The sequence below is a fragment of the Patella vulgata genome, chromosome 1, assembly GCF_932274485.2.
Source record: "Patella vulgata chromosome 1, xgPatVulg1.2, whole genome shotgun sequence".
NCBI classification, from domain to species: Eukaryota; Metazoa; Mollusca; class Gastropoda; family Patellidae; genus Patella; species Patella vulgata.
The window spans coordinates 15,047,556-15,067,441 of NC_065879.2; the positions used below are offsets into that span (position 1 = coordinate 15,047,556).

At 37.7% G+C, this 19,886-nt stretch overlaps 1 protein-coding gene and 1 long non-coding RNA gene across 3 annotated transcripts; one reads left to right on the top strand and one right to left on the bottom strand.

Annotated features, from left to right (window-relative positions):
• Nucleotides 1-6: 6 nt before the first annotated feature.
• LOC130013229 (uncharacterized) lies at nucleotides 7-10,127 on the bottom strand. 2 transcript variants are annotated; one of them, XR_008788601.1, is made up of 6 exons: nucleotides 10,040-10,127; nucleotides 5,702-6,322; nucleotides 5,239-5,268; nucleotides 3,928-4,034; nucleotides 2,903-2,967; nucleotides 7-1,696 (listed from the first exon to the last, which is right to left on the bottom strand). It is a non-coding gene; the product is annotated as an uncharacterized LOC130013229 (long non-coding RNA). The 2 variants fall into 2 exon arrangements; XR_008788598.1 differs by lacking the exon at nucleotides 10,040-10,127 and adding an exon at nucleotides 7,587-7,862.
• Nucleotides 10,128-13,307: 3,180 nt separating this feature from the next.
• Nucleotides 13,308-19,886, top strand: LOC126821301 (fibropellin-1). The gene is made up of 7 exons (XM_050549961.1): nucleotides 13,308-13,386; nucleotides 14,779-15,115; nucleotides 15,606-15,782; nucleotides 16,401-16,514; nucleotides 17,000-17,245; nucleotides 18,873-19,073; nucleotides 19,404-19,886. The coding sequence occupies exons 2-7, from the start codon at nucleotides 14,782-14,784 to the stop codon at nucleotides 19,577-19,579; spliced, it is 1,248 nt and encodes a 415-aa protein (XP_050405918.1). The 5' UTR covers nucleotides 13,308-13,386; nucleotides 14,779-14,781; the 3' UTR covers nucleotides 19,580-19,886.

Below are 19,886 nucleotides of genomic sequence, written 5' to 3' on the forward strand. Positions count from 1 at the left end.
CCCTTCCCCATTTCATCAGTTAGTGGGTTAGTGGGTAAATACCCACTTTTGCCATTTTGGGGGAAAAATCCCCATTTTTATCAATTAGTGGGTTAGGCCTAGTGGGTAAATCCCCACTTTTTGGGGAAAAATCCCTATTTTGTCACTTTTGGCTTTGGGGACGGAAAAACATGCAATCCCACAATTAGAGCAAAGGGCAGTAACGTCAATGATCAGCTTCATATTTTTAATTATTTTAATACAGAAAGTATCTGGCGTTCACTACTATAATTGCCTACCAATATTTTATAATTTATGCAATTTGATGATTTGTTTAGGTATTGCCGATTTGGTTATTTATTTGCCGTAGAACCTATAATATATAGGCCTACAATTAATTAATTGTTTTCCTCCTAATAAAATTTATTAATTTTTAACTTGTTGTTTGTCTTATTCTTTTGGTATAGCACTAGACTGGAGCGAACCCTATTTCCATTTACGTTCTTCGCTAAGGGAATCGAGGAATCGTAACATTGGTGTCAGAAGTGGGATACTACCACAAAATTCCCTTATTATTATTGTAAACTCCAGCTCTAGTGTGCCAAGAGAATAAGTCAATAGTTAAATCATAAATAAAAATATAATCAACAAACGCACCTGAAAAAAAGAACATTTCGTTTTATTGTGATATAATTCCTTCATAATGGCGACTTTTGATGATACAGAAGTTATCATAAATAATAAAAAAAGTGCTGTAGCAAACCCGACTAATGAGGGCACCAATGATAGTATTACAAAATTCCAATGAATCACTTCAGTCTGTGGAAAGCGACCATCCCAGTATTTTGATAAATAACAACTCGATCTTAGATCAAATCAGCCAACAATTGGAATATCTAAGAAGTGAGAGCCATAAAGGGTTGATCGAAATGAAACAAGAAATAAATGTTATTAAGAAGGATGTCGATGCATTGTCTCATGAATTTAATGGGTTACGTAAAAGTGCTAGACTTGAGGGGAGTGGCATGGTTAGGGATGTATTTCCTGAAGGTGATTTTCAAAGTAGTTCTCCCATTACACAATCAAACCAAAATGATAACCATGTGAGTTATCCGCGTTTTAATAGTAGAGCTCATGAAAATAATCACTCTGTTAAAATGAGACCCCATCAATATGACGGTTTAGAAGATTTTGAGGAGTACCTTTCCCAGTTTGAAATTGTTTCCAACATAAATAGGTGGAGTTATAATGACAAATCCTTGTATTAGCCAGCAGCTTAACTGGTAATGCCAGAGCTATTTTAACTGAACTCAGCCCACTGGAGAGAAAAGACTTCAATATTCTCATTAGGACTCTCAGTATTAGATTTGGCTCACTTGAACATTCAGAAATGTATCGAGCCCGACTCGTTGTAGAGGAAAGGCTGAAACTCTGCCTGAATTAGCCCAGGCCATTCGTAAATTAACACGGCAGGCTTATCCGACAGCCGATTCATCGCTCACTAACATCTTGGCCCTCGATCATTTTGTTGATTCCATCCAAGACTCGGACATGAGGTTGAGAATACGTGAACTTCGGCCTAAAGATATTAATGAGGCTGAAACACATGCCATTCGGTTAGAAGCGCACAGACTCGCTGATAGGCAATGTGGACGTTCTGTGCATCAAATCAGTCAGGAGCCTGTTTCTGTATGTCACTCTCAAAGCCAATCAGTGCCTGAAAAATACGAGTTAGATATCAGAACGCTAAATAGATCAATCAATACGTTGGACAACACGACTAGACAGCTGGTTCAAACGTTAAGTAACAATAAAGCATTTAACCAACCGCCGAGGCAAAGGAATGTGTGGAACGGGGGCAGTAGTAACAATAACAATTAAAATAAGCCATATCAGGCAGGCAATGACAGTCCCAGAGGCAATAGTTATGTGCCAAGGGATCAAAGGAGAGAAAATAATTGGGAAATAAGGGGAGGTAACTCCAGTGAACCCCACCGCCCCCAAGATCAAAAGAGAAACTGGGAAAGACCTCAGTCACCTCAAAAATCCCAAGACCTACGCAATAATTCAGGGAGGTCGGGAAACTAAATGTTGTTGGACTTGCGAGTCAAAGTGCGACGAATCGCATAGATGACTCACTTAATAATAAATCAAATGATATAGTAATTAGTAACATTTCAAATGACCATAATGGCTTGTTTGTGCATACTAAGGTGGAAAACTTAGATGCCCCAATGTTAGTGGATACGGGGGCGAATATTAGCATACTTTGTGAGAAATCCATACAGAAGCTAAAAACTATGTGTGAAGTACATATCGAACCAGTAAAACTGAACCTTATCACTGCTACTGGGGAAAGAGAACCATTCCTAGGGAAATGTACTGCAAATGTGATTATTGGTGCACATAGTTTTAAACATGAATTTCTAATTTCAAAAATTACCAATTTTGGTATTATTGGGATCGATTTCTTAACGAAAGCATAACATAGATATTTTAATTATGAAAAATTGTTTATTAATAAAGGGGGATGAAGTTCCATGTTATAGATATCAAAAGGGAGATAATCACAGTTGTTGCAGGGTCTCTGTGACAGAAGATATAGTGATTCCTCCGAATAGTGAAATTATGATTATGGGTAGGGTGATAGATCCTAAACCTCATGAGAGGACCACAATCATTGAACCCACCGAGAATTTTATGCAAAAGCATGATATTTTATTGGCCAAAAGCATAGTAAATCCAAAGTGTGGGACTGTCCCAATTCGTTTACTTAATATAAATGAGGCTGAACATAAGATTTATAAAAATTCAATTGTAGCGACCATGGAGGTCATTGATATGTGTATGGCTTCTCCCCCCGATTGTGATGTAAATGAAATATTAACAAATAAATCAATTTCATCCGAAAATAATGACATACCTGAGCACCTAGTGGAATTGTACCACAAGTCGTCCGTCGATCTCGAGGAGAGCCAAAAGCTAGCCCTAAAAAATTTATTAATAAAATATAAAGATGTGTTCTCAAAGTCGTCGGGTGATCTAGGCTTGACTGATTTAGTGGAACATGAAATTGATACAGGACTTAATCCTCCAATTAAACAGCATCCCCGTAGGATTCCCATAGCTAAGGTTGAGGAGGTTGAAAAAGAGCTTGAGGATATGATTAATAAGGGAATAATTGAGCCCTCATGTAGTCCACGGAGTAGTTGTGTAGTGCTAGTCAAAAAGAAAGACAACAGTCTGCGTTTTTGTTTGGATTTCCGTCGATTGAATGAGGTGACATTGAAGTGTAGCCATCCAATACCTAGAATAGATACAACACTAGACGCTCTATCTGGAAATTCAATTTTTTCCACCATTGATTTGCGTTCAGGGTATTGGCAGTTAAAAATAGCTGAGAAAGATCGACCAAAAACGGCCTTCGCAATTCAAGGCGGTGGTTTATATCATTTCAATCGCATGGCGATGGGATTATGTAATGCCGCGAGCACTTTTGTTCGTCTCATGGATAAAGTTTTATCTAAACTAACATAGAAAATTTGCATGGTCTATCTCGATGACATTATTGTATTCGCGAAAACATTTGAGGGACATATGGAAAACTTGAACCTAGTATTTCAAAGATTAAGAGAAGCCAATTTAAAAATGAACCCCAATAAGTGTGCAATGTTGAAGAAAGAGGTGTCTTTTCTGGGTCATGTGGTCAGTGAACATGGCATAGCCACCGATCCTGAGAAAACTCATGCAGTTCAAAACTGGCTGATTCCTACTTCAGTGAAAGAAGTTAGATCATTTTTGGTGCTATGTTCTTATTATAGAAAATTTGTATCAAAATTTGCGGGCGGACATAGCAAAAACATTGCATAAACTAACCGAGAAAACCCAGAAATTCGTTTGGGGGGAAGATAGTCAGAAAGCGTTTGATAATCTAAAAGGTGCACTTACCAGTCCACCGATTCTGTCATTTCCCCAGCCAGAGGGCTTGTTCATTATCGATTCCGACGCTTCCAATTTTGGAGCTGGGGCTGTTTTATCTCAGATTCAATGTGGCACTGAAAAAGTTATTTCATATTATAGTAAGGCATTGAGTAGAACTGAACGCAAATATTGTGTGACTAGAAGAGAGCTATTGGCTATTGTGCTATCAATAAAACAATTTCATCATTATTTGTATGGGAAGTTTTTCAGAGTTCGCACAGATCACGGGGCCCTGACCTGGCTTATCAATTTTAAAAATCCTGAAGGTCAATTGGCTAGATGGTTCGAGTTCTTATCATATCATTTCAAAACAGAATATCGTGCAGGGTGTGCCCATAATAATGCAGATTCGCTTTCGCGGAGGCCATGTATCGAACAGTGTGGGCACTGTACTCGGGCTGAGCAAAATTATACCTGTGAGGCCAATCCTGATAATCAAATTTCACTGTGTGACGTGTCTGTGAATGCCTTGTCCAAAATATTACTGGATGCGCTTTGATTCTTTGGTATTTAAGGATATCCTTTGTTATGAGTGGGAACCAGATAAGGGGAGACAACCCCATTTTCAGATAATTTTGCCAGTTAGCCTTAGGAAGGTAGTCCTTGAACACCTTCACAATGGGGTTGGTGGGGCACATTTAGGCAGAAAGAAAACTCTGTCCAAAATAAAGGAGAGATTTATGTGAAATAATATGGGAAATGACATCAAGCACTGGGTTAAAGCATGTGATTATTGTTCTGCTCGAAAATCCAAGACTAAAACTGCTAAAGCCCCATTAAAAAAATATAATGTTGGTGTTCCAATGGAACGGTGGGCACTAAACGTCATTGGACCATTACCTGTGACTGAAAACGGAAACAAGTTTATTTTAGTAATGGCTGATTATTTCACTAAGTGTGTCGATGCGGTACCAATGAAGGACCAAAAAGCGCATACTGTAGCCAATAAATTTATAGACCGGGTGGTTAGCATTTTCGGAGTGCCTATGGAGCTCCACTCCGATCAGGGATCAAATTTTGAGTCACAAGTGGTTAAGGAAATGTGCACAATATTGGGTATTACGAAAACGCGTACTACCGCCTACAGACCCCAATCAGATGGGATGATTGAGAGGGCAAACCGTACAATTGAAAACATGATATCTTGTTTCATTGCTGAAAATAAAAAAAACTGGGATAGCCACTTAAGTTTATTATTAACTGCCTATCGTTCAGCGGAACACGAGTCTACTGGCATTAGTCCCAATCATATGGTCTTAGGACGTAAAATAAACCTACCTGTTGATCTTGTTCTTGGTAGAGTTCTACCTGAAATAAATCAAAACAAGGAAAAATATGCATATCAGTTGGCGGAAAGATTAAAAACAATTCATGAATTCGCACGTAAAAGGTTAAGGATATCAGCGGATAATATGAAACGCAACCATGACAGAAATATTCTGGTTAATCAATATAAGGCGGGAGACCGTGTGTGGATTTATAATGCCCGGTGTAAGGATGCAGGAAATAAATTAAGCCCTGCATGGGAGGGTCCTTGTGTCGTGTTAAAACCAATCAATGACGTACTTTATAAAATTCGAAAGTCTGTGGCTTCTATACCCAAGGTTATCCATCACAATTTGTTAAAACCATATGTGGGCAATCTACTCAATTGGGAAATAAGCACTAAATAATAAGCATATTATATTAAAAAAAAAAAAAAAAAAAAAAAAAAAAAAAAAAAAAAAAAACCCCAACAAACCTTTGTAGCAATCACTTTTTAAATAACGAAGGTCATTTTCATTATGTATTACAGGTCACACGGTATAAATGCAGTATATGCAATGATAACCGAGAATATCTGCGGTTCTCCCATTGCGAGAGGCACATCATCAGTAGCCATTCTGGTTTTGGATACAAATGTAGTCAATGCAAGAATGTTACAAACCGACCGGACATTAAACACCCTGGATGTCCACGTGCCACCATGGAGAGGGTAAAAAGGGCCAACATGAGATATGGTGAGAAAGAGAAGGCCGAATATAAGGATTTTGTGGCCAACATGAAAAATGAGGTTAAATATGTTAGGCGTCAAGCCAGGTCCGAATCCGAAAGACGAGAGGCCAGAGGGACAGCAGTGCGTGAAGTGGTACCTCCACAAAATTCTGAAATCCCTAGTACTGCAAGTAACTTAGCCAAACCACTTTTTGTGTCTCCTATCCGCATTAATCGTAAGCGTTTGAGAAATGTTTCATCTTCATCTTCATCCTCTTCATCGTCGGCCCTGTCTTACGGACCCATAGCAACACTGCGGGGTAGTGAGAGGCCACCAGAGTTTCCAAATTCTAATAACAATAATAGTTCGACCGAATCCAGTCTGGTGCTGAAAATTAAACAACAACTTAAGAACATGGCAGATAATGAACACAGAATGGTTATTTTAGATGTGGGGGGAACAGAATTTAAAACCACTATGGCCACTTTGAGGTCCCATCAGGAGACTCTGTTTTTTTACTTGGCTAAGGAGGATGCCCCTATCAAGGCTGAAAAGAAAGGTGGCCTTCCTTATTATTTTATAGATAGATCGCCAAAACATTTTGATACCATTCTAACATTTTTAAGAGGGGATGTTGGAGCCCCTGCATCCAAAATGGCATTGCCATATAGCTATCAATTGTTACATGAATTGCTTGTTGAGGCACAATTTTATGGTATTACTGGTTTACAATCATTCATAAATCAAAAATTGCAGGAGATTTAAGACTTCCTGTATTTGAATGATGAAAACTACTTCTTCCTGTTAGAGTAGTGCTGCTTTTATTATATTGTTCTTGTTTCATGTTCACTAACTTTCTGGTCGGCTTGCAGGATTTTACCATTAGAAATGGATTTATATATATATAAATGTTATATATATATATATTATTCAAAGAAACATTAGTTAAGAGTGTTTAATAGTTGATCATCCCTGTTATAATAATTTATAATTCAATCAGCCAAATTATCACTGTTTGTTGTTTTGACAGGATGTGGGCATGGTGGTAACTAGTGCACTGGTGTATTCGCGAACCGTTCTAATCTAGTTAATATCGCGATAATGTTTGGTTAATAAGTGTGTAATTAATAGTTTATATAACTTTTCAGGCCTAAATATAGACCTGCAATAGGCATGTTTACTTCTTGCATATATGTGTAATATTTAAGTGGCAAATGTCACTGTTTAGTGCAGAATAAGTAGGCCTATAGGGGTTTGCCTAGCCCAATTTTCATGTTATCCTGCCAGTCTCGTGTACGTACATTACCTGACCTTTGATAAACAAGGTAGCCTATATACATACTCATTCCTATAGCTTTGCCTTTAAAAAAAAAAAGAGTTTATTTTTATTTACTCATTCGGGACGAATGTTTTGAAGGGGAAGGGCCAATGTTACGCGCGGAGGCAAAGCTAATATTAGAGCTGAATCGACCTAACTTAGTATTGCTAACTTAGTATCATTACGTCAACATTAATATGTGGCATGCACCAGAGTCAGTATTGTTATTTTTATAAGCTATTTAGTTATAGCTACTGTCTGATTCATCGTAAATTTTAAACGGATTTCTTCGATTATGAACAAACTACTTAACATTGGTTATTATAAACTTACCTGTGTGTTTGTAATGAACTCCCGTTCGATAAAATCCATTGCACAACTAATTATCACAACGATGAAAACAAGTTCTCTCTTGAAAAATTGAAATATCACAAACTTTTCCCAGAGAAAAATACCAATATGGAAGATGGTTACGTCACTCTGCGGAAGATATCATTTCGTATTAGGGGTGACAGCATAGGAAATTCAAGTACAATTACGACAAGAATCCATGACCACTCGGACCAAAGATCACTCGGTTCAAGACCAGTCGGACCAAGTGATAGACCACTCAGCCCAAACAGACTACTCGGACCATACAAAAAGACTATTCGGACCCAACAGAAAGACGACTCGGACCAATAATAAAATGTTGTTTTAATAAATTGATAATTGCGTTTGTTTTAATATAATTACTCGAACCAATAATAAAGTGTTATTTTAATAAATTGATAATTGTGTTTATTTTAATATGACTACTCGAACCAATAATAAAGTGTTATTTGAATAAATTGATAATTGTGTGTGTTTTAATATGACTACTCGAACTAATAATAACGTGTTGTTTGAATAAATTGATAATTGTATTCCAAATCGCACAATATCGAGAACCACACTTGTAGTCACGTTTAAAAAGGGGCATATAAACGTCCGGTCTTCGTATTATTATGTGCTGTTTATATTAACGCATCAAGGGCGGATAACTTGAAAACGTGTCTCCACCCCCCACCCCCCCCCACCCCCATATATAGTAACCCAGGGGTTAGTGGGGTAGAACGGAATGAAACCACTGGGGATACCGCGAATGTGGAAAAAGTAAAATTAGGCTATCAGACAAGAACAGTATACCCGTATATGTAGAAACTGTCAAAAGTCTGGACATACCGAGTCTCATTGCAAGAGTAAAGAAAAATTAGATTGATATTTTTTTTTGGCACCATTATTAATTAATTTTAAAACTAATCGTTGATTTATTTACGTACACAAAATTGAACCAAACAACTCTAAATATAAGAATTCCGTATAAGAATTATTTGCTTCTTTGTATTGAGATTTAATAATAAATAAATAGCATATTGTCTAGCCTTATAATATAATTTAATTGGTCCGACTGGTCTTGTTTTGGTCCGACTGGTCTTAGTCCGAGTAGTCTTTGGTCCGAGTGGTCTGGATACCTACGACAATTGGCATTGAGTTTGAGCGTTCGCACACATAACTACCCGCATTCCTGTATTTAGTTACCGTCTTTTACATTCTAGTAAAATCTCTGCAAATTTTATAGCTTTACTTTTTGAAATATTTTGTTCTAATTATTTGATTAGCGACTCGGATGGGATTATTTACTTTTGAACACGCATGCCGCACAAACACAACTATACATTCGTTTTACGGGCTTTATCACACTTCGGTCAAAACTGTCGAATCGAGAATTAATGTTCCGCTTCTTACGGGGTCATACGGGCTTAGTAGCATTATATACCCACCCGGGCACCCAATACGGCAATAGACACGCTGAGGGCTGCCGCAACACGCTTAAAGATGTTACTGAAGCGGTTATTATTCGATCGAAAGAATGCGTATATATATAAAATTAAAAATACACTCAAAGAATTCGGAGGTAAGCTTCATGATCCTTGTTAAATTATTTATAACATAAAGAAGATAGGATATTTATAGTTTATTCATGACTTTATTTTTACGAGTATCCGTGCAATCAGTGATATTTTAATTGTGAAGAAAATTTGATAGACTGGCGATCAATGGTTTCCATATAAATCTCCTATGTAATTGCCTTCAATTGATATTTTTCGTCGCCCAAACCCATATACGATCAAAATGATCGCGCTGTCAAACTATCTTTCAATGTTAACCAACCCCCGCAACAGGTATATTGGATTCGACCAATACGTCACGAAGACATTGTTGACATCGACTCTGTCGAAATTACAACTATTACAAGTAAATTTTCAAATTTTTCAAGAGAGAAATTGTTCTCATCGTTGTGATAATTAGTTGTGCAATGGATTTTATCGAACGGGAGTTCATTACAAACACACAGGTAAGTTTATAATAACCAAAGTTAAGTAGTTTGTTCATAATCGAAGAAATCCGTTTAAAATTTACGATGAATCAGACAGAAGATGCATCACTTTGTGACATGTTTGTGATAACTTCCCTGCTCGAGTTGCACGAGAATAAAACTATAATTATTGTTATATTATTAGTAGTATCATTATTATATATATATCGCGGCCAAAGTCTACAAAAGGTCATAGAATTAGAGATGACATTAACCTGCTATATTATTTAAAGTTTATCTACTCATTTATTGTCAGCCGTTTGGAAGTGTCAAATGGAGGCAGACCGCGTGCGTTTGATTTCACAAAGTCAACGCGTGAGAACTAGTTCTACCCTGGTCAATAATTCGTATTAATATGCCCCATCTCAAGGGCGATAGGAATACTTACGCAAGATAGCATACCAATGCAAATTGCACCCGTATTTTTCAAATATTCATCGTCTCGGATTCTGACAAGCTTCATTCACCAACTCCGGCATTTGACTGACGTTTTACACGAGTGTCTGTTCCAGGCACTGTGATTGGCCGTAGTACTCGCGCTAACCTTCGAAGTCATTTCATTGGTTGGTGAGCGCGAGCCGACGTTCCAATCCTTCTGATTGGCGGAGCGTTTAATTAGAGCAGACGACAGGCCTTAGGTTTGACACTTCGGGCTCTGGCAGTCACTGGGCGCAGTCGAATCTAAGGTTACTACTTTTTAGGCCCATTTTGCCTTAAAGAAAGTCATGGATACATTATTGTTAGGTCAATAGCAGCCTATTAATTCCCGTGGTAAACGGTAGAACACTGACTGGCGATTATTTAAGCTGGACTATAGAACTTTTTTTTTGCAAGTTAGGCCTAGGCCTTAGGCTCAGTTTCCCCCGTCAATTTGTCAATATTGATTGTCTCTTTTTGTAGGCCTTATTTTGACCGGAATTCGAGGCCTCCCAGAGCCGAATTCAACAACGTTAAATAACAACATATAGATCTACTTGCCTTTTGTATATTTTACAGGTTCTATTTCAGCTCTTATCATTAGTGAGATAACCTCACGACTCATCATTTTTGGGGAAAAATCCCCATTAATTTCATCAATTAGTGGGTAAATCCCCGCTTTTATCAATAGTTGAGTAAAATCCTAACTCTCATCACTCCTGGGGAAAAACCCCCATTTCATCAATTATTGGGTTAGTGGGTAAATACCCACTTTTGCCATTTTGGGGGAAAAATCCCCATTTTTATCAATTAGTGGGTTAGTGGGTAAATCCCCACTTTTTGGGGAAAAATCCCTATTTTGTCACTTTTGGCTTTTGGGACGGAAAAACATGCAATCCCACAATTAGGGCAAAGGGCGGTAACGTCAATGATCAGCTTCATATTTTTAATTATTTTAATACAGAAAGTATCTGGTGTTCACTACTATAATTGCCTACCAATATTTTATAATTTATGCAATTTGATGATTTGTTTAGGTATTGCCGATTTGTTTATATATTGCCGTAGAACCTATAATATATAGGCCTACAATTAATTAATTGTTTTCCTCCCAATAAAATTTATTAATTTTTAACTTGTTGTTTGTCTTATTCTTTTGGTATAGCACTAGACTGGAGCGAACCCTATTTCCATCTACGTTCTTCGCTAAGGGAATCGAGGAATCGTAACAGGGGTCCAAGTATATTCAGACCCCCCCCCCCCCCGAAAAACAATTGGGGGGATTGGACCCCCCCCCCCCCCATTTGTGACGCCCATGCCCGTGGAAACCATTACTCTGGTTTATCTTGTCGTATATAGTATAACGGTTATTAATGTGTAGATTAATTGTACATTATCTCCATGTTCCCGTACTTTGCATAAATGAGGTTTGTCAGTGTGTAATAAATACTGTACAAAACCGATTCCACTAAAACCATGGGATTTGTTTTCACTGTGTGATAAGATCCCGGATGTTTTTATACCAAATGGACAATTTATAGCAACTACGTTTCTTCCTCCTCCTCCCGTTTGCATGGTATATTTGTTGACTCGAATCACATACTAAAATGAAGTCACTTTCTGTATATTGCTTTGACTGGATGTCGTAAAAAGTCGAAATGGTCAACCCTTCAATGTTTTTAACAGATGATTAAGATGGTCGGAATTTTCCAATAAATGAAATGATATGGGGTTTAACGTCCTACGGCTCTGCTCCGACTGGGCTAATGAAGACGGGCATGCGCCATACAGTGTGCTTTGAGGGCAATTCTGCCCGGACAGCGGCGCTACGGCCTACTCTTATTTTTAATTCCAGCTGCCAAGTTTTTTTTGTCCCATCCGAACGATTAGGCAGCTGTCCTTGTCAGGCCCTCCATCCTGCATGTACCACTGACAGGGGGAAAACCACGCCGGAGAATCCCGATGAACTTTCTCGGCCAACAGCGAGAGCGAACCCGCAACCTCCAGGTTAACAAGCCGGCGTCTAAATCACTTAGCCACCGTGGGTCCCATGGTGATTATTATTAACGAGATGTCGTGTCGTCTGGATAATTATAGCATTTCGGTGGGTAAATCCTCACTTTTTGGGGAAAAATCCCTATTTTGTCACTTTTGGCTTTTGGGACGGAAAAACATGCAATCCCACAATTAGGGCAAAGGGCGGTAACGTCAATGATCAGCTTCATATTTTTAATTATTTTAATACAGAAAGTATCTGGTGTTCACTACTATAATTGCCTATACCAATATTTTATAATTTATGCAATTTGATGATTTGTTTAGGTATTGCCGATTTGTTTATTTATTGCCGTAGAACCTATAATATATAGGCCTACAATTAATTAATTGTTTTCCTCCTGATAAAATTTATTAATTTTTAACTTGTTGTTTGTCTTATTCTTTTGGTATAGCACTAGACTGGAGCGAACCCTATTTCCATTTACGTTCTTCGCTAAGGGAATCGAGTAATCGTAACAGGGGTCCAAGTATATTCAGACCCCCCCCCCCCCCGAAAAACAATGGGATTTGTTTTCACTGTGTGATAAGATCCCGGATGTTTTTATACCAAATGGACAATTTATAGCAACTATGTTTCTTCCTCCTCCCCTTTGCATGGTATATTTGTTGACTCGAATCACATACTAAAATGACGTCACTGTCTATATATCCCTTTGACTGGGTGTCGTAAAAAGTCGAAACGGTCAACCCTTCAATGTTTTTAACAGATGATTAAGATGGTTGGAATTTTCCAATAAATGAAATGAAATGGGGTTTAACGTCCTACTGTTCTGCTCCGACTGGACTAATGAAGACGGACATACGCCATGCAGTGTGCTATGAGGGAAATTCTGCCCGGACAGCGGCGCTACGGCCTACTCTTATTTTGAATTCCAGCTGCCAAGGTTTTTTTGTCCCATCCGAACGATTAGGTAGCTGTCCTTGTCAGGCCCTCCATCCTGTATGTACCAAGGGGGGGAACCACGCCGGAGAATCCCGATGAACTTTTTCGGCCAACAGCGAGAGCGAACCCGCAACCCCCAGACTAACAAGCCGGCGTCTTACTCACTTAACCACCGTGGCTCCCATGGTGATTATTATTAACGAGATGTCGTCTCGATAATTATAGCATTTCGGAGTCACCTTCTAATCGAAGGTCACGCTCTGTTGGTTGACAGTTTTAGGGTATAGATTTATGATGGGGAATCCCCAATTTATACCTACATATGTACACGGAAGTTTTATATCATTTGATAAGACTACGAATAAAGTAAATAGAAGGTAAGAAGCCATTATATTTTATACGCGTTTGGTTCCATTTCAAATCTAATCTAGACCTAGACACTTTGCCCTGCCGCGTTCCCCTGGGTAAGGTCCTGACTCACTGACGGGAGTTCCGGGGTTTGATCCCGGTCTTAGCCGAAAAATGTTCTCGCAATTTTCCAGCGTGGTTTGTCGTTGTCAGTGGTTTAGGAACGTGGGTATGGCAAGGCACTGAGGTCCCATGTACCCGTTGCGTACGTAATTAACGTACGAGTAGGGTGGGTCTGTCGTTCAGATCGGTACCCGTTGGTTCGCTTTTAAAAAAGTAGGGTTAATGCCGCCTTTCGGGCAAACTGTCCCCAATACAGGGGCGTGGTGACCCATGATTTTGCATGAGGAACAAGATGTGTGTGTGTGTTAAGCATTATGATTTTGATTATTATGTTGAAACTCGCATTGAACCCTCGTGAGTTTTTGCCTTTTGGGAGGGGGCACAAAAACTCAAGGGGACGCAAAAACTCAAAACAATGACGCAAAGCTCGTCCTCCATACAATTAAGGTCACGGGTATTACCCTAGTATCTCTTAAAATGCCACACACAAAGTAAGCAGTTTTATGTTGAGACTAATGTATTGCTTTAGATAAGGTAGAGACATTTTAATACAATATTATATCAGCATGTATGTTGTGTGTTGCTTGAATCATTGAAAGGTCGACTTTGTGTAATATATTTTAGCTTGTGTATACAATTCTTTATAGGCTTAGTCATTAATAATATAACGTGTTTTTGGTTGAGATATATTTAGGCACAGGGTTTTAATATGACGAACCCTTTACACGGAGGATTGTAAGATATGTTTAGCAAGAAAGTTTGCACAGAAAGCGAGTAAATGACATCAATGATTGAGTATATATCCGAGGTTATATGTATAGCAGAAATGTCCAACACAGGGCTTAGTTTAGTTATAAAAGCCCGTCTTCATTAGCTCGTTTCGGAGCAAAACAGTAGGACGTTAAACCCCATTTCATTTCAGTTATAAAAGAAATAGTGCACATTATATGAAATCACATTTTATTATTTCATTGTGATTTTTTTGTTTCATTTCTAGGAGATTGTTAACTCAAAGTTGTAGTCACTGTACTCCTCAGATTTACTCAAATGTGGCGACTATAGTGTATTGGTACTGGAAACAAACATACGTGTTTTGATGCCATAACGATTGCTAAATCACTAAGTAAAACAATAAAGAATCAAACTATTATGAATACATAATTTTGAATTTTAGTCACAGGATTTATATCCCCCATCCCTCGATGTACAGGTACCCAGTGAACTCTATAGTTTATTTCAAAGGTATCCTAGAAAAAGACAAGTATACTACTCATAACCTCTAACAATTTTATTTCTAGACTATGAATAACTGGATATTTCTACCAGCACTGGTGATTGTTGTAGTGGGTGTCAACGATGACCGTGCACCAACATGGGATTTCTGTAATTGTCGATGGGATAATTGGTCAGCATGGTCTTCTTGTACGAAACAATGTTACGGTCGACACCGCAGAGAAAGAAGTGTTTGGCACACAAATAAAGAAGGATGTACCGATTTTTATGACTGTGGTACTCCTGGCTCGGGACACCAGTATGATGACTGCAACAAGTTTTGCTACAATGGTGGTACATACGTATCTTCAAATACTGGTTGTAAATGTGTTGATGGCAAATATGGGCGATGCTGTGATAAAAGTAAGATATATTTTTTGATACAATTCAACTCAGATTGCATAAATCCAAAGGTTTGTCACATTCAGGGGCTATGTAACATTCTCAAGTCTACATATAATAAACAAAAACTCACTTTGCCAATAGTTGGTTTCATTTCATACCCTCACTATTATTTCAAATTGAGTACCCAGCACTACTATCCCGTCTCTGATACTAACAATAAATAAAAGCGGATCGCATACTAAACCTTGGGAAACACCAACTGTTGGCCATGTCGAATAAATCCAACGGTTTATAAAACGTTGAAACATTCGAAAAACTACATAATACAGTGGTCTGCAATAGCTCGCTATGTCCACTGCTATTTTTAATTTAATACATAGAATTACTATAATTAGTATAATGCTGTTTAAACTAACAATAGATAATAGCGGACTACGTACAGAACCTTTTGAAACCCCAGTTGTTGGCTTGCTTGCCTTATGCCTGTTTATATAATTTCCATTCGAAGCTGTTACTTGTGCCACGCCCACCAAACCCGTCAATGGAGAAGTGTTGTACAACAGTTTAACCTATGGAAGCACTATTACATATAGTTGCCGTCGTGATTATAATATGACGTCAGGAGTTTCCAGAAGAACATGCCAGGCCAATGGTGGCTGGAGTGGTGACGCTGCACGATGCCAATGTAAGACTTCGTATATTAGGTTTATGATTAAAATTTAAGAGAGAGAGAGAAAGAGAGAGAGAGAGAGATTCGGGACCAACATTATGGTAAAGGGGTCTTTAGCAGTCGTGAGTTACTGGGGAACCTGGATAAAATCCGAGGTTTGACAGGTGACTTTACTCATTGTCAGGTACAAGTGTGAAATCGAAACCACTTGACTCAATGACAAATCTTATGACCTAAAGCGCACACCGACATGAATACTGATTATACAGATGTAAGCTAGACGCTTGTTTAAAGATCCACGAGAGAAAGTGTGTTAATTTCCACTCAACTGCACAACAGAACACAGACAGAACAACCAATAATGTAATTTTAGATATTTATACATGTTCCATTATCTTGTATATTATTGTAATTTTAGATGTAAATACATGTTCCAGTACCTTATATTAATTATAATTTTAGATGTTAATACATGTTCTAGTAACTTATATATTACTGTAATTTTTAGATGTTAATACATGTTCCAGTTACTTATAAGTTTAGATGTTAATCCACGTTCCAGTAACTTGTATGTTATTGTAATTTTAGATGTTAATACATGTCCCAGTAATTTTTATACTATTGTAATTTTAGATGTTAATACATGTTCCAGTAATCCATGTAAAAATGGAGGAAGCTGTATAAATGGTGTAGAAAGTTATACATGTCAATGTCAACCTGGTTGGAGTGGAATTAACTGTGAAAATGGTTCGTGGTTTTCTTTCAATGTTTGTGTTTGTTTAAAGTTATCCTTATTTATTAGCACTTCGTTGCGTTCCAATGTAGTGGTGGTCAATATTGTGATTTACCGGACAGATCGGGTTGAAATTATTCCTTTGGTTGATTTTGCATTACTGACAAAAGTCGAGTCATCGTTTCTAGATGTCGCTGCGTGGGAAAATAATCTTTTTTGAATGACAGGTCACTTGTATGCGAAGACAACCCTTGCGGAAAATTAGTGATACATTACCCCAAGGAACATTAACTGGGGCGGATTTAATTATAACTCATAGTAGTGTTATTATTCTCGTAGATACCCCCCCCCTCCACACACACACACCCTGTAATGATCAGAAATAATTGTACTTGATTTTAAATGTGTTTTCTTTTAAATTTGGGATGTGTCTTCTGATATTGTGAGTCTATGTGAACTAATTGGATGATAAATATATTGTTTTACATTTTTGATTCAGATATTCAGCCCCCTGTAATGACCGGATGTTCTGAAGATCAACTGATTCATACCAACGAGACGTCACATAATGTCACGTGGTCCATCCCACAATTCTCAGATCCAATGAATAAGGAAATCACAATAGTAACTAATTACCCAGAAGGCTTTGTTGTGGCACCATGGGGTGATCATGTTGTTCAGTATGTGGCTACCAAACCGTTCAACGGACTCCAAACGGAATGTAAATTTACTGTACAAATCAGATGTAAGTAATGCTGTCCTGATTTCTGTGATTACTGATCACTCTTGGAACCAAATACAAAGAACACGTACATGCCATTATGCTTATAATATGTGAGAGCTATTAATTGTCGTATGGGAACACTTGTTGACGTTTCTTTAGCAAACAATTCATGTTAAAACTTTTGACTAGCTGACCATATTAGTTGGGCGGATATGTGAAATGAGCGTGCACTTCCGGAAAGAAACATGAAAATTTGGCCATGGGGTTTTGAGGTATGCTGATTTCAAAAATTGCAGGAACCATGACGTCACTCCAGCCGTTCCCGCCAAAAATTGAGAAATTTAAAATGGCCGCCGATTAAAGTGCACCGATTTCAATGATCTTGATATCTATACCTATGTTTTTGAGGTCAAGGAATCCAGTAAAACACATACGAAGACTCATAATGTTCTCCATTCTCAGTTTTTTTTTTTAAATATTCATAATTTTGCTAAACGGATAGGGGAGTTGGATGGTGAAGTGGTTGAACTACGAAGGTGTTTTTTATGCGGTGATTGGGTCGTGTTCATACAAGCCTTTTCTTGCAGCTTCCATGCTATCACCATCATCTAGTCGGGATATGTAAGGGCACTTTGGTCAATTCCTGAAAGACGGATAAATTAGTGGCCAGAGACGAATAACCTACTGCTGATGGGTTTATGGGTGTTCCACCATGTTCTTGACACAGAGCATAAATTTCCCAGTTCGTAGGTTGAACAGATGTAACTGTAGCACATGCCCTAGGAGCGGTTTAAGTCTTTTGGACATGGTAGGTGATTGACTAGGTGGCCATCACTTGTTTCTGAAAAATAGAAGGAAACTGTTAAATGTATTTTCACTGAATACATCGGATGTATGAAGAAAGTTCAGACGTTTACTGAATATTTTTACAACACTATCGTGTACATACATAAAATGGTGATTGACATGAAATGTGGACTGTTTGATGAGTAATATCTAGTTTCCACTGAAATGGAACATAATAATTTCTTGACATCCGTTTAGCAAAGAAGAAGGTGCAAATAATACATCCGTTCGATTAGAATTATGACCATTTTTAGAACACAATATGAAGGAGAACATTATGAGTCTTCGTATGTGTTTTACTGGATTCCTTGACCTCAAAAACATAGGTATAGACATCAAGATCATTAAAATCGGTGCATTTACATAAATTTTATAGACGAGAACGTGTTTTATGGCGGCCATTTTGAATTTCTCAATTTTTGGCGGGAATAGCTGGAGTGACGTCGTGGTTATCGCCATTTTTGAAATCAGCATACCCCAAAAACCCCATGGTCAAATTTTCATGCTTATTTCCGGAAGTGCACAACTCGACCAAAAAATGTTACATATCCGCCCCACTATATTAGTTATATTGATGTTAATATGTTTCACCTGTTTGAATTTCTATGTTTAGAAGACTAGTGGACCCCATTCTATATTTTCGCTAATGTTAATAAAATCTATATATATATTCTAGTTCATCCCTGTCCTTAATTAAATATACCAACTAAAGGTGTTAAATCTATATCATATTCTGGCTCATCCCTGTCCAGAATTAAACATACCGACTAATGTTTTGGTAAATCCATATTTTATATTTTAGCTTACCCATGTCCTGAACTAAACATACCAATTAATGGTGCTCGTGTATGTAATGGATGGAAGACAGAATATGCTAGAGTTTGTTTAGTTTACTGTGATAAAGAATTTACTCTTCAATTGGGTTCATATTCTGTACAACATTGGTATGTTTGTGGAGCCAGTGGTAAATGGTTACCATCGGCACCGTTACCAAACTGTACATGTAAGGGTCTTTAGTATTTTATAAATTAGTACTCCTCTCGTGGGATTCAATTCATAATTATCCATAGATTCCATTTATGAGTTGTTCATTATCGTTGTTATCTACCTTTAGCCATGGACAGCTAATTAATCTCTGTGCAGATTCGTGGAAAACAAAGCACCAGTTGTGCATTAATGTCCTGAAATTTGTTTCGATTTTATTTTTTATATTTTCATCCCTATTTGGTCACCAAATTAGATACTATGTCCATCCAATGTACATACCCACCTTGAAGATATTAAGAAGAATACTATTAAGGTGTTGCCTAATGTTTTGTTTTGTTATTTTCAGTGCCTGATATCAAGATTGGCTCAGGAAATGATTCACCAGATTATCAGTATACCAGTTGCCATGACGATTCTGTTAAACAGTCTTACATACGTAGGCTCAAGTCGTCCAATCAAAAGGCGTTGTGTGATAAAAATCCGGATGAATGTAAATCAGATAATGTCTCCGTCGATTGTTAATAACTCTCACTAGATCTGGAGAAATTCGATTGCTATATTTTATTCATTATTGACAATATACTCACAATACCAAATGACAGTTTTATTTTCAATTCACCAAGTCGCTACCAGGACGAGACTGGTAATTGCTTCCCCTGATATCACGAATGTGCTTTCCATTGTTATCCCCCCCCCCCCGCCTTTTGTATGACGGATATTCTTGACTATTTGGTCGAGAATCTAAGAAGAGTGTTTGAGTTTCCATTTGATATTTGTGATTTTGAGGAGTAAGTATCAAGAAGTTAACAAATAAGAATTATAGAAATTA